At 44.3% G+C, this 26906-nt stretch overlaps 1 protein-coding gene across 1 annotated transcript in view; it reads right to left on the reverse strand.

The window, feature by feature from the left end:
- MTBP (MDM2 binding protein) overlaps positions 1 to 26906 on the reverse strand; it is a 146817-nt gene that overhangs the window by 89082 nt on the left and 30829 nt on the right. Inside the window, exons 9-16 of the mRNA XM_082257933.1 lie at positions 22679 to 22773; positions 16000 to 16072; positions 14638 to 14755; positions 8063 to 8236; positions 7022 to 7126; positions 6766 to 6930; positions 3571 to 3664; positions 1039 to 1194 (exon numbers count right to left, since the gene is read on the reverse strand). Of these exons, the coding sequence (XP_082114059.1) occupies positions 1039 to 1194; positions 3571 to 3664; positions 6766 to 6930; positions 7022 to 7126; positions 8063 to 8236; positions 14638 to 14755; positions 16000 to 16072; positions 22679 to 22773 (980 nt within the window). The remainder of the gene's footprint in view (positions 1 to 1038; positions 1195 to 3570; positions 3665 to 6765; positions 6931 to 7021; positions 7127 to 8062; positions 8237 to 14637; positions 14756 to 15999; positions 16073 to 22678; positions 22774 to 26906) is intronic.

Here is a 26906-nt window from a genome sequence, read left to right on the forward strand (position 1 = left end):
CCAGAACAACTGATGAAGTCCCCTGTGCGTGACGCAACGCGTAGGGCCTGAACAGAGGAGGAGGCATACCGGAAGTGACGCAATCATACAAGCTCTCTGCTAGTGGAGTACATGCACTGTACAGTTTCTAAAAAAGTGAGTAATACAGCTGTTTTAGCTTATTCAACCTTTATAAATGTTATTACATCATGGAGAGTCTTTTACATTTCTAATTTAACAGAGCACATTGGGAGGGCCCACCAGAAGTACAACAGAGAAAATAACAGTTACCACAGAAATCCACAAACTTGTTAGATCCTAAGAGTACTCCTAGAGGACAGACGGAGGGGGCAGACCAAGCAACAGCGAAATTTAGCTACATCAGCAGTAAGGTGAGAGGCTAAGGAACACAATGATGTCACACCACTGGGCAGAAGAGACATTAGAATATATTTTATTGGTGAAGGGATGCACAGGTCATGACATTTACAATTAGGACTTAATTGATTGGTAATATTTATTACCACTGTTTTTTTAGGTCACATGGGCTTTTGGATACCAGCCACTATATTGTTACAAGCATGTATTAGTGGTTCAGCTTATTTGTTTGTTGGCACTGATTATTTTTTGTTTGATCGGAATTATTGGTTTTTATTGGGATTTCATTTGCATTTGAGTATTCACACAAGTCTTCTATGTTAACTATTGATCACAATGATTTCACAACAGTGCAACACCAACACTGTTTTCAAGTAAATATGATATGCCTTCCTATCCATTTACTAATGCTACCATCATAAGGATTAAAAATAGTCAAAGTTGATGGAGAGATTGAAGTTCTGCTTTAAAAGTTGTGTCCTACATTGTAATCTTTGTTGACTGCACAAGTGAGATGTAGGGATTGGTTTCACTAGTAACCAACTAGTAATATTTTTTTAATCCTAAAGACTTATCCCACCTTGGATAACATGACTTCCCAAGAATAGGACTTCATAAGATAAAGTGTTACAATATGCCTGCTGTCTAATACTTTACAGATATAATAAAATTGACGTTTACCCTCTTTGGACCTGTAAGGGCTGAAGCTCTCCGATCGCTAGCCCTTGCGGAGTGAAGTATTTCAGTAATTCCTTGGCATCCAGCAGCGTCAGTCCTTCCTTCTGATTGTCCTTCCGGCCCAGTAAATGCTCTGCTGAGCTGGACAGCATAGATGCCCTGTAAGAAATTCAATCAGGACATAATAAAAAGGTTGTTGTAGCCATACACTACTGACAGCACCTTTCACATAAATAAGGGGAAAAAAAAAAAAAAAAACACTCTGCTGGTGAAACATTATCTCTTTCCATTTGGGGGTCCCAAACTGGACCCCAACAGAAAATTTGTTTTACGCACTGCATTGTGGGCGATCATCCTCTGTTTTTTCTTGAATTGAGTTGTATATGTTCCCTCACTTTACATCTCAGGTGCTTCAAGGAGGAGCTGCCAAGTTTCCTTCTATTCCTTCTTATTTGGGTTGGGGATTTTAATAATGTATGCTAAAAAATAATCCTGGTGCTAGACCTCCGGACAACAGCCTCTAGGGGTACTTGAACCATAAACCACACTCATGTCGTGATGGAGGCAATGATGAGAAATTAATCTTGTGATTAACTCCACACACAGTGCAGCCAGTCCCTAGCACAGGATGTAGATGCAAACAGTGAAAGAACTAGAAGGAGGGACGGCGCATAGAGGTGGTGTATAAAACTGGACTCCACAGGATAGGAAAACTGTCAATGGGATAGAACAGTTAAAAGTTTATTAAAGTTACCAGATAAGAGTGAACCAACAACCGGTCATCAAGTCCTGGGTGTCACATGAAGGCGTTGTGGGGGTCCCAATCGGTCAGATGGAAATGAGATGGCCGCATAGCCAGATCCTCTTGGGGACAAGGAGTGGACCCTGATGGTAAGGCCAGTCCCGCTCCTCCTTCCCATCAGGGTCCACTCCTTGTCCCCAAGACTTGATGACCGGTTGTTGGTTCACTCTTATCTGGAAACTTTAATAAACTTTTAACTGTTCTATCCCATTGACAGTTTTCCTATCCTGTGGAGTCCAGTTTTATACACCACCTCTATGAGCCATCCCTCCTTATAGTCCTTTTAATAATGTATGCTACCTGGTATAGGACCATATTGCTCCGTGTCCTCCCTTCAAACCCAAGCACCCCCACCCTGTATATAAAAATATTTTCTTCACTCTAACTATGTACTCACTAGGCTTACTGAATGCTTGGAGATGGCTTCACCTGCAACCTCGTCAATTCTTTTTTTATTCTACCTTATCCGGGATTGATTATGCCTTTTTGTAACACTATCTTCGCACCCTTCTTCATGGGGTTGCTTTCCTGCCCAGGCTGCATTCTGATCACTCCCCTATCCTTGCATTTCTGAAGTGGGGACTGAGTCTCCCTTTAATAATGTGGGAATTCAACTTATTTCAGTTTTCCCTTTTTCCATAGACACCGATCTTACCCCCCATATGATCCACCTATATGAATAGAATGATACTAATGAGGTATTGCACGTTTGGGACTCTTCAACATATATACCAGTGTGATATTGCCCAATACTGTACAGACTTTAAAGTGTAAAATTAGAAATAAATAATTTAGGACTATGTGAAAAACCTTAGGGGCCAGGAATCAAAGTGAGGTCCAGCAACACATTTGTCAGGTACCAGATTCATGCAATTAGATGAAACTGATTAACATATTTAGAGGATTTAAACATATTTAGAGGATTTAAACAAGTGTCGACACACCCACAGCTGAAGTTTTAAAAACTGGTACACTGATGCGTAAAGTGATTGTAAAGCTTAATTTTTTTAATTTAAATAAAAAAGGTTATATCTACCTGAACCTCCTCTTCTCAGCTCCTTCTCTTCTCCGTGCACCACCATTGCAAACTGCTTCCTATGGGGGTGCACCTGCTGGCTCGCATCCAAACTAGGCTGCGCACATCTATTGAGACACACAGCATGGCTCAGCACCACCCCCCGCTCTCTGCTCACAGGATTTGATTGTTAGTCAGCAGTGGGAGTCATTGGCTCCTGCTGCCATGAGCAAAAAGGAGGAAAGAACCTGCAAATGGGTACATCGCTAGATCGAGATCTGGCTCAGGTAAGTATACAGGGGGGTGAGGGGGCAATACAAATACAGGACAGGGAATGCATTAAAGCTAAAACATGTCCAGCCTTTAGAACCACTTTAATCTCATCCCACCCACAATCTATGTATTTAAAGTGTCTGTAAAGTCAGTGTAGGATTACTGCCAGACCTTCTGTTATACCAAGGTATGTGTACAGTGTAAACGCTTGTTTAAAATGATGCAGATAAATAACTTATTTCAGATCACCTCTGTGTGTTAGCAGCAGGAGGCAATGACTGACTGACTGCTGACTAGGCCTCGATCTTTGGTAAAGGGTTAAGAATGTATGAATAGATGAGGACCTTTTGTGCATATACTTCCCATTCTCTGGGAGCAAAGGGACATTACTCTCTAAAGAACATTGGCACTTTTACAATATATGACTAATGAATGATATCCTCACCGGATTCTCTGCTGGATTTTCTCAAAGTTTTCCAGATTCTGTAGTACATTTCGCTCTGGCCATTCTGATGGATTTAATATGGCTGTTTGAGATTCTGAAACGAAATCGTGACAGGCAGAGTTTATAACAAATGACATTTATACTCTTCTCAAAAGCTCTGGAAATCCAAAGAGTTCTGAGCTGACCAAAGAGCTGAAAGTGTTGTGGCAAAAGCATTTTACTAAAATGAAAATAGTCTGGTACGCTAAAGGTGAATCATAAACAAATGAATATGATGAAAACCACACCTATTTATAAATCAATATTATGCATATACACTAAAACAAGAGTGTATATATTAGTGGTGAATATATAGAATCCCAAATGTGAGGGATACAGTTAGTCCCAAAAAGTTCAACTCAAAGTCCAAATGTGCTGGATGTAATGAATGTGAAAAACGATGAAGTAAACTGGTGCTGAAAAAAGCAAAGGGTGATCCAACGTAGGATGTGACAGTCTCCCACCACCTCTCAGGTTTGCTTCTTACCAGCAAATGCAGTATAAAGGGCATATAGAAAGGCAGAAATCAATCCAGGGAGAACCTCTTGTGACAAGCCAAAATAGGAGTGATCAAATCCCACACCTTTATACAAAGGGGCTTCTTACCAGATCCCAAATGTCTAAGGCTTCTAGATATATTCTTTCCGTCTCTCCTGAAACTTTTGGTTGTATGAAAAGAAGATCTCCTAGCTCACACGCTCTGTTCGATAGACATTATCTTCTGCCTGATGATCAACGAGCAGCAAGTGGGAGGACATCACCATTGACGTCTTCTACAAGCCGCACACCATCAGCCTCATGTACTTTGCCTTTACCAGGGAGAACACAAGCCAAGAAGACAATATTTGGAAAGGAATCCTTTCAGTCATTTTCTTCTTTCTAATCATCAGTGTCTTAGCTTTTCCTAATGGTCCCTTCACAAGGCCGCACCCTGCACTATGGAGGATGATGTTTGATATGTGAATAATTGGACATCGAACCGAGCGTGTGAGCTAGGAGACCTTTTCATACAACCAAAAGTTTCAGGAGAGACGGAAAGAATATATCTCAAAGCCTTAGACATTTGGGATCTGGTAAGAAGCCCCTTTGTATAAAAAGGTGTGGGATTTGATCACTCCTATTTTGGCTTGTCACAAGAGGTTCTCCCTGGATTGATTTCTGCCTTTCTATATGCCCTTTATACTGCATTTGCTGGTAAGAAGCAAACCTGTGAGGTGGTGGGAGACTGTCACATCCTACGTTGGATCACCCTTTGCTTTTTTCAGCACCAGTTTACTTCATCGTTTTTCACATTCATTACACCCAGCACATTTGGACTTTGAGTTGAACTTTTTGGGACCAACTGTATCCCTCACATTTGGACTTTGAGTTGAACTTTTTGGGACTAATTGTATCGCTCCCAGTTGAGATTCTATATATTCACCACTAATATATACACTCTTAGTGTATATGTATATTATTGATTTATAAATAGGTATGGTTTTCATCATATTCATTTGTTTAGGATAATTCACCTTTAGCGCACAAGACTATTTTCATTTTATTTACATTCCAGAACATTGGATCTTTGGTTGCAGCTCACTCACATTTAATTAGCGCGCACTCACATTTTCCAAAAGTATTTTACTGTGTGGCACCAGTTTCATTGATATCATACAAGTACTAAATTCATTTCAGTGAGGGAGAACTGCATATGCCTCCACCGTGAGACCAATATGTATTTGTTCTTGAAGCAAAACATATGCGTCTGTGTACAATCAATAAAACAACGCCTTTTGTAAATAAGATGCAAACTAACTGAATGACATTAGGATCTGTTCATAAAGTTGCAGCATTCCCTTACCACAGTCATACCCTTGCTTGGGGAGAAAAAAAAAAAAAGAAAAAAAACACACCACAAGCACCACACACAAGCACCACACACAAGCACCACACACAAGCACCACACACAAGCACCACACACAAGCACCACACACTTCTAAAGCCTAGTGGTAAAACACAAAGCAGCAGAGTGCTGTTAAAATTAGAGAGAGGATATCTATCAAACTAGCAAGTCCTGGGGTGGCTCCTCACCTGTTACAGCAACACTTCAAATCTTTTCAATACTTATTTCCTTTTTTATGCTATGCTCTCACTTATTACGCATAGACTGGCATGGTTCCCCCTTTTTTTTTTCGACATGGATAATGGGATTTTTGTATTTACCGTAAAAGTTTGGCAGACACAGCACTCCATAAATCAAATACTGGGTTATATTGCCTCCTCCAGGAGTAGGACTAGGCAGAACAAAATTTACCTGGCTACGCCCATGGGCTGTTCTCAGCTTGGTATATAACTCCCCCTATCTGCTCTAGGTAATCAGTTTTGTAGCAAGCAGTATTAGAAGTATTCAAACTCCATAGAGGGGTGGGTGCTGTGTCTGTCAAACTCCGAGAAATGGATATTATGGCAAGTACAAAAATCCCATTTTCTTTCGTTAATCGACGGACACAGCGCCCCTTAAATCATAACTACTGGGATGTAAAGGAGGGGTGGGGAAAATAACAAGGACTAAACATAAAAGAGCCCTTAACCGGGTCACAGGAGCCCCGTCTGAAAAATAAAAGTTTAAAGAAAAAGACCCCTCAAGAGGAAACAGCCCCTCTTATACAGCAGCCTGCAAAACTATGCGGACAAAAGAAGCATCTGCAGATGCCAAAGTATCTACCTTATAGAATTTTGTGAAGGTATGCACTGACGACCAAGTGGCCGCCTTGCAAACTTGCAATAATGATGCCTGATGACGGAAGGCCCAAGAAGCACTTAAGCGCCCAAGTAGAATGCGCCATTACAGGGAAAGGTGGAACCTGACCTTTAATGGAATAGGCCTGAGTCACCGTTTGTCTGATCCATCTGGAGATAGTAGCCGAAGAAGCAGCCAGCCCTTTTCTTGGTCCATCCGTAAGCACAAAAAGCGAGTCTGACCTCCGAAGGGACTCAGTAGAAGCCAGATGCATCTGAATCGCACAAAACATCCAAAAAGGTATGCAAAGCAAATTCCTTGGGATGAGACGGCTTGGCACACAAGGCAGGCAACATAACGTCTTCATTCAAATGGAAGTCATAAACAACTTTGGGCAGGAATGAATGTGTAAGTTGTCAATATTGGACACTTACCAGCAGGGGGAGCTCCAGAGCGGTTGGGTTTTTCATCCCGCTTGTCCATGTCATGGGGCAGTTTGCTATCATAAATCCTGAAAACTGCATCTCGAGTCAGTTTAAATAAAGTCTTCAATGAGTCAACATTGGCAGGGGTAAGTGATTGAGCACCACCTTTTCTTTCTGGAAAATAAATGTTTTTTCAGAATAGGAAGGTAAAGTTCCTTGAACCGATGAGAATATTCAAGCAGAAAATGTGGCATCCAGTACTTACTGAAAAATTCCTCCACTGCTAAGGCCCGAGCATGGGCCAGAGCCCTCTCCCTCCTCAGAACCTGATCAGCATCCAAAAGAGGTAGATTGTTCAGTACACTGCAATCTGAAAAACAGAAAGTTTCCCAATTAATTGTGGGATAATTGTAAACACAGTGCCCCCCCCCCCCCCGGCTAATCACCTTGCATAATACCCCAATCGCAAGCCGTTTGGCTCTGGGGGCACTTGTACTTGCTCACTCCCAGGCACAGCATGACTTAGCTCTGTCCCCTGCTCCCCGGCTGTGAATGTCAGCAGCAGGTGCCAATAGCTCCCGCTGCTGCCTCTCTGTTCAGTGAGTTCTCGTGCACAATTGCAGGATTAGGATCAGGCTCAAATAAGTATGGGGGTGAAACTGCATCCAGAAAGTTTTCTATCTTAATGTATACAATGTTTCAAGGTAAAAAAAAAAAACAACAAAACTTGTACCCTTAGAACCACTTTAAATTTGCACACCTTTTTGTTTTGATGCACATGGAATGTATTTAGCAAAGTCTTACGGTTCATTAGAAAGCAACCACAGTCTCGAGTAGAAAAAAAAACGGTCCCCTGTCAGCATGCTGCATAGTAAGGCCCTTGGCTCTGTGTGTCAAAGAAGTGGTCTCTCTGCAGATATATACGACAAATCCTACTAAGTCAGACCCAGAGCTCTGTAACGATCAGGCAGCAGGATATTAGTTTATTGCAGAGGTATGGGTCTGACTCCGCCCAGGGCGTCAATTCATTCAAAACTGATATATATATTATATATATATATATATATATATATATATATATATATATAAATAACAGCAGTGGGAGCCAAGAAGGAGAGCAAGTCCCAGGACAGCCGAGTCTCTCGTGCACATCACTGGATCGAGAGGGGGCTCAGGTGAATATGGGAGGAGGGGGGGGGGGGGAAAGCACACAAGGTTTTTTATTACCTTCAGCCTTTACAACCACTTTAAAGGAGGTTTATCTCGAATGGCATGGGTGGGTGACAGAGCCACTCCTCGTACTTACCTGGATTGTCGGTTTGAGGCCCATCATGCAGTCGTTGATGCAGCAAAATAAGTGAGGCAGCTCCGTTGATCTGATTGGCAGAGTGAAGCATGGTTGCCTTGCATGCTCCATTTTTTAAACCTTGGACTAAGTAGTAGTAACTGCAATACTCCCCTTTAAGTTTAATCCCTGGAACTAGAGAACAAAAGTGGTGATTACAAATACAGAACAGAGTAGTGCAACACAGAGCTTTCATATTGGATCAATAAAAGAAAAAAACTTAGAGGCCAAACACTTAAATAACCTTGTAAGTCAGATGTTCAAAGTTTCCCTCGTGTCCAAGTGCAGCAAGTAAGTCCAGATACAATGATTTTAGCTCTCCTTTTTTCGATTGGCTAGAATACATTTTTTTTTCCTACTTGCTAAACTCACTGTGATTTGCTAGAACAGTGACCTGTCAGCTTACACAAAAAGGCTAAAAGTAGAATGGGGGTACTTGTACTTCAGGAGAAGACCCCTTCAGCAAATCTTAAGCGTGCAGAAACGTAGTACACCAGCACACAGTTGTTGGAAAGAGTCAAGCTTGACTTTATTATGATCTTTCACTCATGCCTTTGCAATAAGATTTGTTGGAAAGAACTGAGTTTTGTACTGTTTAGAGGGAAGAAGCCGGGGGGGTCTGGTTACCATTCAGTGTATTTGCCATGTTGTGGCTGAAACCTCAATAATTTGCACAAAACCCAGATCACAAATAGTTGCACCGTGGTAATTTTTTGGATCTGTGCAAATGTTGCACAGAGATAGGGACGCGTTTCAAAGCATGTCGCTTCTTCATGCTTTGAAACCCGTCCCCATCTCCCAGCACACTCGCAGCCGTGTCAGGCAACCTCTCAATCTGGGCTCCACTTCTATCCCTGGTCCGTTGTATCCCTGCAGCAGCACCCCCCTCCTGCCTGTGCACCCATACACCCCCCCCCCCCCACTCGCGGCTGAAGCAGGGGAATTCCACAGCGGTTCCAGAGGCAGCAGCTTTGACTTTCACTGCTTCCCCCTTTGGGAAAGTGTGTTTATAATTAATAAATATTGCTCACCTTTTTTACCACACTATGGAGGTTGCGCTTGTTCTTTTCCCCTTTTTCGTTTTCAGAGTCCCAGCAATCACCTATGGCTGCTTCAAGCTGCACCTTCTAGCTAGTAATCAGTGGCAGTGTGTATAGTCCATAGGGCTACCCGCCTCATTGTTTTTATATTTTGTAACTCAATTTTAACTTTGCTACTTTTATGGTTTGTTACATTGATACACTTCCTTGAGACCCTTTGGTTCCCACTAATAAGTTAATCGCCACCACAATAGGCACATATTACAGATTTCGCCCTGTGAAGAGCACTCTGCAGTGGATCACTCTTCAGAGGACAGATGAAAGGGATTGAGGGGATGTTGTGTGGCCGGTTTTAACATTTCCACATTTTATGCAATACTTGGCTTTGCCGTGGGCTTTACAACTATCCCTCCGGGGTTATGTGCTGCTGGGTAAGTTTTCCTGCCCCTTGCTTTTTTTTTTTTTTTTCGCTCAACTCAAAAGCAAGCATGAATGAAGTCACAGAGCCATTATTGGCATTTCCATAGCAATTTCAATTGTAGAAATCTTATTTATGAACTGTGATGGCCCAGGGCTGGTGACCAAGTCACAGAACTAAGCCAAACCACTCCAAGGCTTCGTTATATCACAGACAGTTGACAGTGGGAATAAAAACTTCCAGGCCATTCTCCAGCTAATAAACTGTGTGCAGTACTCATATGTTATTGTAGAGGCCAGAGGCTTCTCCACCTTTAAAAATGAAGCAGCTGATACATGTTCAATTCTCTTGTACAATTTTCCTTTAAATTCAGCAAAAACCAATTAGGTTACAATAGGAGGTCAAACAAACTAAACAACTTTCAGTTGTATCCAGGTAGGCAGGCCTTTGCACTACATAGTTTAAAAAAAGGTAAGGTAAATCTAAAAGGAAAATTGTACAAGAAAATTGAACATGTATGGCCAGCTTTAGGCTGGCCGTACAATTTTCTTTAGATTTACCTTCAACTATGTTGTACAAAGGCCTGCCTAATTGAATACAATTGAAAGTGTTTAAGTTTTGATCTTCTATTATATGGTTTTTGGTAAATCTAACAGAAAATTGTACAAGGAAATTGAGCATGTATGGCCAAGCCTAAAGCCTCGTACACACGCAACAATTGTTGGCCGTGAATTTTCGGCCAACGTCCGATCGGCCGATTGTCGGCTTGTTAGTATGATGCTTCCGACGACCGACTGCGACTTTTTGGCCGAACAAAATCTGGTGTGCAGGCTATAAAATTTTTGTTGGCCGTCAACAGAACAGCCGATTGTTCGTCAGTTGTCAGTCAGTACAGATTTTGGCAGACAAAAATCTGATGAGCAAGACTGGGCATGCTCAGAGAAGAAAAAAAAACACACGAAAAGTAAAACCAGAACATGACATCACTTCTGAAGTTGGTTTTTGTTGGCCGATAAAATTCGTGTGCAGTCTAGAGCACATTTCAACCAACACAACAACACTGGACAAAAGACGGCCGATCGGTCGGCCAACAATTGTTGCGTGTGTACGAGGCTTTATGCCCCGTACACACGTGCAGATTATCTGCAGACTTACCTTTTCTATGTAGTGCAAGGGCCTGCCGGATTGCATACAAATTTAAAGTGTTTAGGTTTGACCTCATATTATATGGTTTTGGTAAGTCTGCAGACAAAAGTCTGCAGATAATCTGCACGTGTGTACGGGGCATTAGTTTGGCATTTGTACAAGTTGAATTTTAAAAGGCATTATAAACCTTCCAACCTACACCTTGTGTTTTTCACCTGCATTGATCATGTAGATTCAGGTGTCATTGGTTGCTCTGTATACAGAATCTATAGTAGAGTAAACCATCACATTTATGTGTCAGAAATTTCTGTTTGTTTGAAACATGAGGCACAGGTTAAATGTAGGACCTTGGTCTATAGTCTAAGTGTCGGTTCACAATGGAATCGCAGACACTATGAGATTCTGGTGCGATTTAGTGCGATGCAAATTTTCAGCCTATTCAATTGAATGGGTTGAAATTGCAGTGGATCGCACCAAGTTTAGTGCAAACACTACTTTTAAAAAAAAAAAAGCACTGCAACTGAATCACACGCTGCTGCGGTACCATGCGTTCTGTTGCAGGCAAGTGCACTGTGGTTGTAAACTGCATTTGGGGAGCCCTTAGGATTTTATTGACACCCACAATAGATCGAACACCCAAAGCATTTGGAATGCAGTGCAGGAAACACGCACGGAACACAAGTTTTCTGCACCATGTTGCAGTGTGAAAGAGCCCCAAGAGCAATTTGTGTGTGGGGGGGGGGGGGGGGGGGGACACAAATCCCCACAATCTCCGGGTCTTTGAGACTAGTGCAGGTGAAAGCAAATAACCGAGCTTACAATGCTGGAAGAGAGGTTTGTTTCATAAAATTAGTACGCATTTGTGATACAACAGAAAAGACTAGGCATGCCTGTGACCTGGAATGAGAAGTTGCTGGTCTCGCTGGTGAATAAGGACAAGTTTGGTGAATGGATAAATGGACATAGAAAAATCGCTCAGCCATGACACTACAAATGAACACATCATTACAAGGGAACGCAAAGACCACATGAATTATAAACTAAACGAATACCTAGGTACAAAATAGAACTAATGAGTGTATAAACTGACGTCCCTAAAATCAATGAGCTAAAGAAAAAGAAGAGCGCCCCCTTGGGACTAACGCAGATATAATACCACACATTTTTGTTACATATTTTTTTTGTACACAAAAAAAAAAAAAAAAAATCATACAAGTGTTAAAAATAGATTATAGCCCTGACAAAAACCCATACACATCTGCCATATTAGAATAATTCATTCATTCAAAAAACATGATAATGAAAGATAAAACATATCAACAGCTGTTATATGTACAAAGGATATAAAAAGTCTACACACCCCTGGTAAAATGTCAGGTTTCTAAAATGAAATGATATACCTGTGTCTTTTTTTACAAAATTTTTCCACCTTTAATGTGACCTATAAAGTGTACAACTCAACTGAAAAGCAAAACTGAAACATTTTAAGGGGGGGGGGGGGGGGGGGGAGTAAAAAACTAAAATAATGTGGCTGCATAAGTGTGCACACCCTCTTATAACTGGGGATGTAGCTGTGTTAAGAATTAAGCAATTACATTCCAACACATGTTAAATAGGAGTCAGTACACACCTGCCATCATTTAAAGTGCCTCTGATTAACCCCAAATAAAGTTCAGCTGTTCTAGTAGGTCTTTCCTGACATTTTCTTAGTCGCATCCTACAGCAAAAGCCATGGTCCACAGAGAGCTTCCAAAGCATCAGAGGGATCTCATTGTAAAAGTTATCAGTCAGGAGAAGGGTACAAAAGAGTTTCCAAGCCATTAGATATACCATGGAACACAGTGAAGACAGTCCTCATCAAGTGGAGAAAATATGGCACAACAACCATGACAGTATCTAGAACTGGACGTCCCTCCATAATTGAAAAATGAAAAGACGAGATGAAAACTGGTCAGGGAGGCTGCCAAGAGGCCTACAGCAACATTAAAGGAGCTGCAGGAATATCTGGCGAGTACTGGCTGTGTGGTACATGTGACAACAATCTCCCGTATTCTTCATATGTCTGGGCTATGGGGTAGAGTGGCAGACGGAAGCCTTTTCTCAGAAAGAAAAATATACAAGCCCAGCTAAATTTTGCAAAAACACATCTGAAGTCTCCCAAAAGCATGTGGGAAAATGCGTTCTGGTCTGATGAAACCAAGGTTGAGCTTTTTGGCCATAATTTGACAAGGAATATTTGGTGCAAATATAACAATTCACATCACCAAAAGAACACCATACCCACAGTGAAGCATGGTGGTGGCAGCATCACGTTTTGGGGCTCTTTTCCTTCAGCTGGAACAGGGGCCTTAGTCAAGGTGGAGGGGGGGGGGAATTATGAACAGTTCCAAGTAGAAGTCAATAGATTATGAACAGTTCCAAGTAGAAGTCAATATTGGCACAAAACCTTCAGGCTTCTGCTAGAAAGCTGAACATGAAGAGGAACTTCATCTTTCAGCATCACAATGACCCAAAGATTGCATCCAAATCAATTAAAGAAATGGCTGCACCAGAAGAAGATTAAGTTTTGGAATGCCCCCCCCCAGAGCCCAGACCTAAATTCAATTGAAAATCTGTTGTAAATGTTGAAAATGGGGTGATCTGCAGAGGGTTGTGCACAGAAGATACGCTCACAATCTAACAGATTTGGAGTGTTTTTGCAAAGAGTGGGCAAATATTTCCAAGTTAAGATGTGCCATCCCGATAGACTCATACCCAAAAAGTGAGTGCTGCAATAAAATCAAAAAGTGCTTTGACAGAGTATTAGTTTAAGGGTGTGCACACTTATGCAACCCTTTTTTAGTTTATTTGTACCTAAAATATTTCAGTTTGTTGTTTAACTGAGTTGTACAATTTACAGGTCACAAAAAAAAAAAAAATGGAAAAAAGTTCTGGAATGATTTAGGCTGCATTCACATGTCAGCGTATGATCGCAGGCAGAACCGCCGCGGTTCCGCCCGCGATTCGGAGATTTATTGCAAATCGCGGGACGCCTAGCGTTGCCCGTTGATTTGCAATAGCCCCCCAAACGCCGAGCGATGTTGCCGCGATTTACACCCGCCGAATCGCGGCAACATCGCGCAAACAAAATCGCGGGACGCAATACGCTCCAAAAAAGTACAAGAGCTTCTTTGGAACGTATTGCGTCCCGCGATTTTGTTTGCGCGATGTTGCCACGATTCGGCGGGCGTAAATCGCGGCAACATCGCTCGGCGTTTGGGGGGCTATTGCAAATCAACGGGCAACGCTAGGCGTCCCGCGATTTGCAATAAATCTCCGAATCGCGGGCGGAACCGCGGCGGTTCTGCCCGCGATCATACGCTGACATGTGAATGCAGCCTTAGCTTTGTCTCATTTTTTTACATCACAGAAACCTGACATTTTAATAGGGGTGTGTAGGCTTTTTATATCCACTGTATCTTTCATAATCATCAATATATAATCTTTTTAGATAAATCAAATATGTCCCAAGGGGGCACTGTTTTTTTTTTTTTTTTTTTTTTTTTTTTAAGTATACAAAACAATGCTCAAGGGCCTTTGAGAGACACATTGAAATTAAAATAAAAAAATAAGTCCTAAAAAGCACAGGCCTAAAATATAGAACATCTCACCAAGAGATTTGTACTTTTTAGCACTTTTTTTTTAATAAAATTTGTAATTGTTATTAATTTCAATGTGTTTCTCAAAGGCATTGTTTTGAATACTAGTATACTATACAGGGGCTGAGACACATTATGTCAACACACCCCAACATTTGAAAGTTTACAACGCCTTAAAATATTTGCCATTAAAAATAGTTTATATGCATTTTTGTGATTTGTTTTTTTTAACCTGAATTCTAGCTTTGACAAATAGCTGAGCTGCACACAGAGATCACAAAATAGAATGCCCACCTTTGATGTCTTTCGGCTTCCTGGACATGTACTCCTTCCATTTCTTAGAACTACGCTGGGACTCAGGGGGTAGAGGAAGACTACACACATTACACGACAGCAGAAACACTGCCCCAACCTGGAGGAAACAAAAGCACGGCTTTACTTGCCTTACCAAACTATGAATCCTAGCACAGAGGGAAGAAAGGTTATCCCTCCAAAAAGAGGTTTCACGGTAATGTACAGCCTGTTAAAGCAGAATTTGCAGTAACTGCCTGGATCTGAGACCTTGTTAAAGCTGTCTACCTTGTCTGGCTTTTCTATCAAGGTCTCTTAATACCATTGTCCCAGCAGCACTATGACCTGTGAACTCCACTCTCAGGTTTTGAATCGTACTTTCCATAGAGCTACATACTGGGTGAGAAGTGAGGATTCTCAAATGGCTGGAAGAACTCTTTGGAAGAGCCAATGAAGATGCGGTTTGGCGTGAGATCACACTGCAAGAGTAACATTATGGTTCTGAAGCCTTAAGATTATTATTATTTTTTTTTTTTTTTTTTTTTTAACGAGTAATGGCGGCGATCTGCGATTTTTTTTTGCGGGACTGCGACATTGCGGCGGACAGATCGGAGCCTTGACTGACATTTTTGGGGTTACCAGTGACATTACTGCAGTAATCAGTGCTATATATACACGAGATTATATATATATATATATATATATATATATATATATATATATATATATATATATATATATATATATATATATATATATATATATACACACACACACACACATACACACACACACATACATACACACTGTTACTGTAAAAATGACACTGGCAGTGAAGGAGTTAACTGTATTGGAGAGGGAGGGGTTAAGTGTGTCCTAGGGGCGTGTTTCTAACTGATTGGCTGTGGCTACTAGTGTAAGAACAGAGATCAACGGTCCTACATAGTAGAACCGTCTGATCTCCATTCTTACACAGGGGAGAATGACAGGCGGTTTTGTTTACATCGGGTCCGCCAGGAACACGCGCCGGGGGAGGTCCGTGACCGCGTGGGAGCGCGCCTCCGGTGGAGCGCACTCGCTCCCTAGAGCCTCACAGGCTAGCGACGTAGCCCTACGTCGCTTTGCCTGTGAAGGGCTGATCGCCGCAGTAAATAGTCGTGCGGCGGTCGGCAAGCGGTTAAAGAGGCAAAATATGTGGAAATGTGCATGTATTTGAGAGATTCACTCCATGCTCCCCATTCCCACATAAAAAAAAAAAGTTTAACTGCCAGTCCAGATTTGTCAACTTGATAGTGCAAAAGTGCAAAATAAAAAACAAACAACAACAACATTAAAATATTGTGTAAAACGTATTCAGCCAGGTACCTTGTCATTCAATGAGCACAACTGATCCAACATCAGTCTAGATTTTCCTTGCAGTGAATTTCTTGTCAAACACCTGATGGTAGTTAAAGAAAAAAAGACCAGATAACATTTTTCATAGATATTTAGCCCAAGTTCACATTGGTCCGGTTTGACATGAGAGTTGGAAATGTCAAATCGCATCCAATTGCACTGTACGAATCGGTACGGCGCCGCACAGATTCACAAAAGCAGTTCCTGTACTACTTTTGGTGACTTCGAGGGGCGATTTCCATAGACATCTGTGCAGGAACCCGCACAGATGTCTGTGACATCTCCCCCAAAGTCGGACTGAAATGCCGGCTTAAAATTGTGCGAGTTCAGCTGAACTTACACACAATTTCAAAACTGCCTCAGTGTGAACCTGGGCTGACCCACATGACTTCCAAGGTCAAAGTGATAAACTGCAGGTGCCAAAAACCGGTGTTCATTTTTCATGCTGTAAGGGGACTGGATTCTGTCCAAGAGGGTAATAAGCCCTGCCTTTCCGTACTAAGCCCCCTCTCTGACCTTTAAAATAGTAGTCAAATCTCAGCTGATTTTACAAAAAGGTAATCTAAGCAGGTAGTAATTCAAGACATGGTCAGGGTTTTGACAAAGATCTAAAAGAAACCATCTACTAACCTTAAAATGTAAACAATTTTATTGAACAATTTTCCTTTAGATTCACCAAAACCATATAACAGGAGGTCAATCCTAAGCACTATCAATCTGCACGCAATCAGGCAGGCCCTTGCACTACATAGTTGAAGCTAAATCTAAAGGAAATTGAATAATGTATGGCCAGACTCCTTTACACCACACCCAGCTCGAAGACGCAGAGCAATGCTCATCTGACCTTTTGGTGGTGAAGCTCATCCCTTGTGCAAGGCCAGTTTTACTTCAGTTTGTAGAAGAGTGAACAGCAAGCTTTTACAAAGCATTTGCAGAGCTTTGCAAGATTTGTTGAAGCTTCTAAAGAACCATTCAGCTCCATTTCCAGTTTGAAAATGTTGAACACTGATCCTAATGGGAGCGCTGATTGCCACTTTAAGCAAGCTGTTAGCAGGCTTCAGCACTTCTTGAAGCCTGTTGAAACCCATCTGAAGCCTGCTAGCAGCTTGCTTTAAGTGGCAACCAGCACTCCCATTTGGATTCATGTTCCTCATTTACTAACCTGAGTTAATTGGTACTTTAAAAACTTCAACAAAGCTTTCTGAAAGTTCTGCATATACTTTGTCAAAGCTTGCTGTTCACATTGCTCTCATACAAGCTAAAGCCCTTGGGAAACCGGCTTTAAAGTACCATTCAGCTCCAGTTTGTAAGTGTTCAACAGAGATCCTAATGGGGAGTACCGATTGCCACTTTAAACAAGCTGCATGCAGGCTTTCAACAAGCTTCAGGAAGTGCTGAAGCTTTATTTAAAGCGGCAATCAGCGCTCCCATTAAGATCTGTGTATAACATTTTCAAAAGGAGCCAGAGGGCGTCTTAAAGCCTTATACAGTAAGCTGAATAAAGCTTGTCAAAAGTTTCATAAAAGCTTGCTGTTCATACTGCGCTTATACAAGCTAAAGCCCATGTGAAACAAGCCTAACTCACAAGCACTGTATGGAAAGGGCAGAGCAGGGAGGAGAAGGAGGAAGCAGGGGAGTAGCTTGAGGCCAGGTTTTTTTCTCTCTATGGACATATATGCGAGTGTCAGCCAGGTGCATACATGCAAAGGAGGCTTCATGGCATCCTTTAGGCCCCTTTCACACTTGTGCGACTTCAAAGTCACGCGATTTTCATGCAAGTTTGACTGGGCTTATAATGTCTTTTACTCAAAACGCAGCAAAATCATGCCAAAAGTAGTGCAGGGACTACTTTGAAGTCGGTGTGACTTCAAGTCGCACAGATATGAATGGGGCTCATTGAAAATCATGGAGAACGACTTGGCATGCGATTTTGCAGTCCCAAATCGCATGACAAGTTGCACAAGTGTGAAAGGGGCCTTAACGCGAGGGAGCCACCCAAGAACAGGTCCCAAGAAAGCCACGCAGCAAATATGGTTGAGTCCGCAGGACTATAATTTTTTTCATTTGCGAGTTTAATAACACTCACTGCGAAATGCTAGAACCTCTACTGCCATTTTAAAGGTGGAGGGGATTATACGTCACAGCAGAAAGATATCCACACACTTCTGTTGAGTCTACAGGATAGGAAGTGAAGAACAGACATAAGAACGAAAGAAAAAAAAAGTTAGACTTACCGGTGATGGTATTTCTAAGAGTCTTTCAGAACAGCACATGGGGAGAGCGCAGCTCCACCTAATTTTCCCAGGAAACACTGCAGCCTTTAAAATCCCTCCTCTTCCACCATGCCTTTCAGTTATAGAGTAGCCTCTGACATGCTGGAAAACAGAGCACATAACCATAACAGACCACAAAGTCATATTTTAGGAAAAAAACCTAGGAAGGGTAGCAGCTGCTGTCCTGAAAGGATCTTAGAAATACCGTCACCAGTAAGTCTAACTAAGGTTTTCCCAAATCGCCTTTCAGGACAGCACCTGGAGAGGATAACCGAGAAACTTACCCTAGGGCGGGACCACTGCCTGCAGCACCTTCCTACCGAAGGCCTGACCTGCAGCTGACAGCAGGTCTAGCCTATAATGCCTAAGGAAAGTAGAAGAGCTGGACCAGGTAGCTGCCTTGCAGATTTGTTCAGGTGAAGCACCGGCACTCAGCCCAGGAAGCTGCCACTGACCTTGTAGAGTGGGCAGCAATACCCTCAGGAGGTTCCCCCCCCCCCCCAGGCTTTGTAGGTTTCTTTGATTGCCCATTTAAGCCACCTTCCTAAAGTACTCTTGGAGGCCTTTTCTTCTTTGCAGGATCCTGTGAAGATTATGAAGAGAGCATTGATTGCCTGAATTCTTTGGTTAAAAGGATAGCTATTGTATTAGGCATCTTCTCACATCTAAAAGTATGGAAGGCCTCCTCGTTAGCTGGAGCTAAAGAAAAAGTAGGTAGAATTTTCTTGAGTACGAAGAAAAAAAAAAAAAAAAAAAAAAGGTAGAAATCTTAGTAGGAAGAAAGGCCGGATCGGATCCATTCTGAGAATTACTAGGTCCGAAAAAATTACCAAAAAAGGATCTGCAACTGCGAAGACCCAAATTTCACATTCTTTGGGCCGACAAGGTTCAAGCAGAGTTTTGGTAAATCCTTGTAAGACCAGAGACAAAGCCCATTTGGGAAAAAAACTTTAAGGGCTACTGGCCTATTTCGTGCTAAAGCCCTGAACAACCTAATAAAATCAAAGCTTCTCGTGATAACAGCTCCCTTCTCCATTCCTTCATGGAGGAATTCCAAAACTGAAACTATATTTTTAGCTTAAAGTCCCTTGAAAGAACACCAGGAATCGTATTCCTTCCAGACCTTCATGTAATGAGCCCTGGTCACCTTTTTTCTACTAGAAAAAAAGGTGGTAATAAGCTTCTCCTAAAGACCCCTGGCCCTTAAGAGTTCTTCTTCAGAAACCAAGCTGTCAATTGTAGATGATCTGACTCCGGATGGTTCAGGGTTCCCTGCGTTAGTAGATCCCTCCTGAGCGGAAGTTTCCAGGGGGGTTTCAAGGCTAGATTTAGAAGCGTCGCAAACCACGGCCCCCTTTGGCCAACAGGGAGTGAAATAAATCTTTGGATTCTTCCTTGAACTTCCTGAGGACTAGAGGTATCAGCTGGAAGGGGGGGGAATGGGACGTGTAGCACAAGGGGAAATCCCATGGATGAGCAAGAGCGTCTAGACCCCAGGCCTGATTCCCTTTGTGAAGAGAAAAGCATATTGGCGCTTTTGTGTTTTGCTGTTTCGCAAATAGATGAACCTGAGGATGGCCCCAGACTCCCACAACCATCAGGAAGACTTCGTGGTTGAGGCTCCATTCTGCTTCAACTATCTTTTTTTCTGCTTAGGAGATCTGCCAGGAGAATTTTTTTTACCTTTTTTAGGTAAATTGCTGTTAGAGAAGCCACACTTTGTTCTGCCCAGGTATGTAGCTGGATGGCCAGATCCAAGAGACTCCTGCTCCTTGTTTCGACACATAGGCCACTGTTGATCCTTGCTGAAAAGACAGTGGCCCAGAAAGATGGCCTTCAGCTCTTGCCAGTTCAACAACTTCCTGGCCCCCCATCTTGGCCCACGACCCTTGAACAGCACGGGCATCTAGATCGGCCCGCCATCCCCACGCACTTGCATCCGTGGTCAGCTATTTGTTTGGAGGAAAAGACCAAGACAGGCCCTTTGTCAGATTGACCGTGTTTTCCCACCACCAGAGCGAGCCCTCTTCACCCTTGTGGCATCCCCGATTGGCTTCTCTAGGGGCTCTAGATGTGACCATTTCTATAGAATGTCCATCTAGAGGGGGCGAAAATGTAGCTTCGCCCACTGGACAGCTGGTATGAGTGCTGTAAGAAGCCCTAGTGCTGCCATAGCTACCCGAACCGTCACCATGAGGTTGGTCTGAATCTGACCCACCGCAGACTGGACCTTTACTATTTTTTCTTGAGGGAGAAAACCCTTCTGAAGTACTGAATTTATAGTGTAACCCAAAAAGCGAACCTCCTGTGCTGGAATAAAGTTGGACTTTTTAGTTAGGAGCCACCCAAGGCATTTGAGGTGGGACTGGGTCTTCTGTAGGTTTGCTAACAACTGACTTCTGGAACCTGCGAAGAGCAAGATGTCATCCAGATAAGGAACAATGGAAATCCCCCTCAATCTCAGCGGTTCCAGCGATTCTGCCATTACTTTTGTAAACACTCTGGGGCTAGATGACAGACCGAAGGGAAGAGCGCTGAATTGAATATGCCATATCGATTACCCCAAGTTGACAGCGAGCCGGAGAAACTTTTGACAAGACTCGGCTATTAGAATGTGTAAATAAGCATCCCTCAGATCCAACAACATCATGAAACACCCCGGGGACAGAAGCTTTGTCACAGAGAAGATTGTATCCATCTCAATTGGTTTGTACCGTATTGATTTGTTTGGAATCTTTAGGTTTAGGATAATCTGATATTTGCCAGAGAGTTTCTTTACTAAAAAGGTGTGAATAGAAGCCCCGGCCTTCCTGTTCCTTGGGGACTTCGATTACAAACTTCCTGCTGCATCAGCTCCTGTAAAAGAGACATCATTGCGGAAGTTTTTTCTTTGTCACTTGGGAGAGGGGTGACAAAGAACCTGCTTGAAGTTACTTGCTTCCATTGTGGGAGAAAAACCGATGACCTTCCTCCCACCGGGAGGTGGCTGTCATTTGCTTTTGGCGGATTTATCCGGGGGGTCTGAAAAGCACCCCACCTCTTCCTTTGCCCATCTGTGAGGACCACCTGGTCTTCTGGTCCTGTTCCCTACCTCTCTGGGACTGAGGAACAGGACGAAAATACTTCTTGAGAGGCTGTTTCTTTTTAGAAGGAAACGCTTTCTTCCTATCAGCTGTTCTATCTAGGACTGTTTCCAGATCTGGAGCGAACAGGAAATCCCCAGAAAAAGGAAATCCGCACAACTTGGATCTTAGAAGCAGATTCACCTGACCATGTGTTAAGCCAAATTGCATGTCTGGCCGAGTTGACCAGAGCTATGGATCTTGCAGACATTTTGATTGATTCTGCAGAGGCATCAGCCATATTTTTTGACTGCCGTTAACAGTACTGGGAAGGACTCGAGTAAATCTTTCCTGAATGTCCCCAACTTCACGAGCCTTTTAAGCTGTTCTAACCAGTATTAAAAATTCCTGGAAATCACTGTGGATGCCATAGCCGACTTAAGGCTGGAAGAGGTGGAATCCAATGCCTTTTTAAAGGAGTGAATCCGCCCTCTTGTCCATTGCATCCTTTAAAGACACCCATATTATCAAACGCCAAATCGGTGTGACGAGAAACTTGAGAAAAGGTTGAGTCTACCCTGGGCCTTTTATTCCAAACATGGGTTTCATCTTCCAAAGGGAACATTCTTCTAAAAGGTCTTAGAGAAGGAAAGGGCACTTTCAGGATCTTTCCATTTTTTTAATTGTCGCCGACAGAACCCTGTGAACCGGTAATACCCCGTGTTTGGATTCATCCAGTCATGTACGAAGAGTTGAACCTTCCTTGATCTCAAGAGTAGTATAGATGCTTTGAGCAAATCATCTACTTCCTCTAAAGACAACTTGTATCTGGATGTTCTACTGATTTCTTCCTCCTCATCCATATCCCTGAGGGAAAGAAGTGTCCTTGCCCCTTCTCCCTCCGAGTTGCTAGCCTCGGCCGACTTTGGAGGTGGATGGGGAGGGGTGCTGGGATGGTCAATACAATGCAGAATCCTAGGAGGTAAGCCTACCCTTTCTCCACCTGGAGAGAGCGCAGCCCCCTTACTGGTTCCCTGTATAGCTTCCACCATGGCGGAGGAAACAATAACTGAAGGCATGGTGGAAGGAGGAGGGATTTTAAAGGCTGCAGTGTTTCCTGGGAAAATTGGATGGAGCTGCGCTCTCTTCGAGTGCTGTCCTGAAAGGCGATTTGGGAAAAATTTTTTGGCTTTAAATACAATTTAAAAATGAGCTAACGGCACTACATACACTGTTACCCTCATCTTCACCACAAGAAGGAGCAGAAAGGCAAAAGTTCTAAGAAAAAAACAGAGCTTGGAAAACCAAGGATACAGTTCAAATACGTGGTCCGACATGAAATATTTTGGAAGTTCTGACAGCTCCACCATTTGTACAAACTGCAACGATGAGCCAAAGTAATGGAAGACCTGGTGAAACATGAAAGTAGCCACAGTGTTAGTTTCAATAGTTTAAGTTTTAAACAAAAACAGCCACAGTGTTACAACCTAGCCTGAAATAAAATCAGATGCTTGAAGGGTTAAATCAAACCTTATACTTCTATTTGTAGGAGGATGTGTGAGATCAGTCACTGCCTGGTTTCCTAGATCCCTCTCCAGTACCAGACAGATTTCTGCATCCACATTGGAAATTGCACTAAATATATATATATATATAACGGAATTTTTGTAAAATCTTACCTGTAAAATTCCTTTCTCTGAGTCCTCCGACAGTCGCCGCCTCTTCATATTCGTCACATATGGGGTATTAGACTTTGCTCCGAAGGAGTAGCTAGGCAACAGAATATGTTAACAATAAAGCTTTAACATATCCCACCCTCAAGGGGTGGTCCCCTCAGTCAATACCCTCCTACTTCCTGCAACCATATCTCAGTTTTAGTGGAATAGCAGTAGAGTATACATTCAAACCCCAAAAGAGGGGCGGGGGCGGCGACTGTCGGAGGACTCAGAGAAAGGAATTTTACAGGTAAGATTTTACAAAAATTCCGTTTTCTCTTACGTCCTCCGACAGTCGTCGCCTCTTCATATTCGTCACATATGGGGACGTCCCAAAGCAGTGCAAACATGAGGGGTGGGAAACGCATCCGCGCCGAAAGGCAACGCAGTCTCCACATCAAAGAAAGGAACCTTACCAAAGGAAGGAAACCAGCTGGGCAACAGCAAAAATAAGTGCTCAACAGGAGCAACAACCCAGGAAAAGACAAAAAACCAGGGGATACAAAACTTATCCCAACAGCCAGGAGTCCCCAACAAGGGACCCTAGGGAACAGCCGCACTAAGAACCTTGCGGCCAAAGGAAGCATCCGCCGATGCCTGAACATCTACTTTGTAGAATTTTGTGAAAGTGTGTACGGTCGACCAAGTCGCCGCCTTACACACCTGGGCTACAGAAGCCCCATGACGACAGGCCCAAGACGTACTCAGAGATCTAGTAGAGTGCGCCTTCACAGGCACAGGGGGAACCTTCCCCTGCAAGGCATAGGCCTGTTCAATGGTCTGCCTGATCCATTTGGCAATGGTAGAGGCGGAAGCCGCCATGCCCTTCCGAGGACCCTCTGGAAGAACAAACAAGGAGTCCGTCTTTCGAAAAGACTCAGTCGATTTAAGGTAAACCCTAATCGCCCGAACAACATCCAGAGAATGCAATCTCACCTCCTTTGGATGTTTAGGCTTCGTGCACAACGAAGGCAAAACAATATCCTCGTTAAGATGGAATTCCGAAACTCGTTTCGGCAGAAAAGAAGGATTAGGTCGCAAGACCACCTTATCCAAATGAACAACCAGGTACGGAGACTTGCAGGACAAAGCCGCCAGTTCCGACACTCTGCGAGCCGAAGTGATCGCCACCAAAAAGGCGACCTTTTTGGACAACATAGACAACGAGATCTCCCTGATCTGTTCAAAAGGAGCACGTTGTAACACAGACAGGACTAGATTCAAGTCCCAAAGGGGCAAAGGATCCCTCCTAGGAGGAACCAGATGCCGCACACCCTGAATAAAAGCGCCAACCAAGGAGTTGGAAGCCACGGGACGTTGAAACAGAACGGCCAGCGCAGACACCCGACCCTTTATCGTAGCCAGCGCCAAACGCTGATCGACACCCGTCTGAAGGAAAGACAGCACACGGGAAACCGAGTACGTGCGGGGTGAAAACCCCCTGGACTCACACCAGGCAAAATAGGCCTTCCAAGTACGGTAATAAACCTTTCCCGAGGAAGACTTCCTCGCGTTGATCAAGGTATGAACAACCTCTGGAGAGAGACCCTTCTCCTTCAGGACCTCGGTCTCAACAGCCAGGCCGTCAAAGCCAGCGACTGTAAAGCAGGATGGTAAATCGGTCCTTGAGACAGTAGATCGTCCCGAAGAGGCAGACGCCAGGGGGCGTCGACCGCCAGATTCACGAGGTCTGCGTACCAGGACCGGCGAGGCCAGTCCGGTGCCACAAGAATCACCGTGCTGCGTTCCGAGTGTAACCTGCGAAGGAACCGGGACAGCAACTGAATCGGTGGAAACGCGTACATCAGCCTGTACTGATGCCACGGGGCCACTAACGCGTCCGACGCGTCTGCCCGAGGGTCGCGCGTCCTTGCCACGAACCTCTTCACCTTGTAGTTGAGGCGAGACGCGAACAGGTCCACATCTGGAAGACCCCACTTCGCGCACAACATCTGGAAGACAGCCGGGTGGAGAGACCATTCCCCCTGATCCAGGGTCTGGCGACTCAGATAGTCCGCCTGCCAGTTCTCCACTCCCGGAATGTGAACCGCCGTTATCGCCGGGACATGAGTCTCGGCCCAAGACAGAATGTCGGCCACTTCTCGAGCCGCTCGGGCACTCCTGGTGCCCCCTTGGTGGCTGATGTAGGCCACCGCCGTGGCATTGTCCGTCTGCACCCGAACCGGGCAGCCCTGCAGCCGGTCCGTCCAGCGATGAAGACAGAGCCTTATCGCACGCAATTCCAGAATGTTGATCGGGAGGGAAGACTCCCCCTCCGACCAGGTCCCCTGGGCGGACAGAACGCCCAGAACACCACCCCAGCCCGACAGGCTGGCATCCGTGGTGATTATCGTCCACGAGATCGGACGAAACGACTTGCCCCCGGACACCAACGGGGACTGGAGCCACCACAGAAGGTTTTCCCTGGTGCGATGACTCAACGAGATCTGAAGATCCAGAGATTGAGGTCGCCCGTCCCACTTGGACAAGATCTCCGCCTGGAGACCCCGCGTGTGAAACTGCGCGAAAGGAATCGCCTCGAAAGCCGAGACCATTAATCCCAGACATCACATACACGTCCGCAGAGACGAGTTCGGAACGTCCCTGAGGGACCTGACTTCCTCCTGAAGAGTCCTGAGTTTGTCTTCCGGCAGGAAGACCTTCGCCTGCACCGAGTCCAGTATCATTCCCAGATAGGGAAGACGAACCGACGGACTCAGTGTCGACTTTGGAACATTTATCGTCCAACCGAACTCCTGCAGAGTTTGTATCGTGACAGACAGGTCCTTCTCCAGACCCTGACTGGTCGCAGACCGAATCAGAATGTCGTCCAGATACCCCAGGACAGAAATGCCCTGGGCTCTCAATAATGCCAGAACCGGTGCAAGCACCTTGGTGAAGACCCGCGGAGCCGAGGCGAGCCCAAAGGGCAACGCCACGAACTGGTAGTGATCCTCCGCAATGGCAAATCGAAGGTATCTCTGATGACCCTCGAATATGGGGATGTGAAGATACGCATCCTTCAAATCGATGGAGGCCATGAATTCCCCCGGAACCAGGGCAGCCACCACCGAGCGCAGGGATTCCATGCGGAACTTGCGAACCCGCACAGAGCGGTTCAGAGCTTTCAAGTCCAGAATTGGACGAACCTTGCCCTCCTTTCTGGGCACGGTGAACAGATTGGAATAAAACCCCCGAAATCTGTCCCGATGAGGCACCGGAACCACCACTCCCTGAGCCCTCAGGTCCCGCACCGCCAGGTGCAGATCCCGCAGGCGCTCTGGAGACAGTTGTAGATTTGAGGGAAAAAAATCTGCTCTCTGGCCGAGAGAGAAACTCGATCTTGTAACCAGATCGAACGATTTCCAGAACCCATCTGTCCCGCACACGGGCCAACCAGGGCTGAAGAAAACCGAGCAAGCGTCCCCCCACCCCAAAACTGGGTGAGGGCGCCCCTTCAGGCCGAACTGTTATGGGCCGCAGGTCCGGATTGGCCGGACTTCTGTTTCCCAGACCAGGGTTTCTTCTGAGAGCCCTGGCCCTTGAACGGTTTGCCCTTGTAGTGCGGCCGAAAGGCACGAAAGGACCCCTGAGGGGGCCGAAAATGAGCATGCTTCTTCCCAGAAGCCCCCTTAGCCTTGGGGAAATGGGGCAAGAGAGTGCTCTTACCCCCGGTAATCCCCTTAATCAACACATCCAGGGACTCCCCAAAAAAGCGAGACCCATCATAAGGCAGATTGGCTAAGGTTTTACGTGAAGATTGGTCCACCGACCAACATTTCAACCAAACCAGGCGGCGAGACAACACCGCCACGCTGTGCACACGC

This window comes from Pelophylax lessonae (genome assembly GCF_965119305.1).
Source record: "Pelophylax lessonae genome assembly, chromosome: 5".
Taxonomy (NCBI): domain Eukaryota; kingdom Metazoa; phylum Chordata; class Amphibia; order Anura; family Ranidae; genus Pelophylax; species Pelophylax lessonae.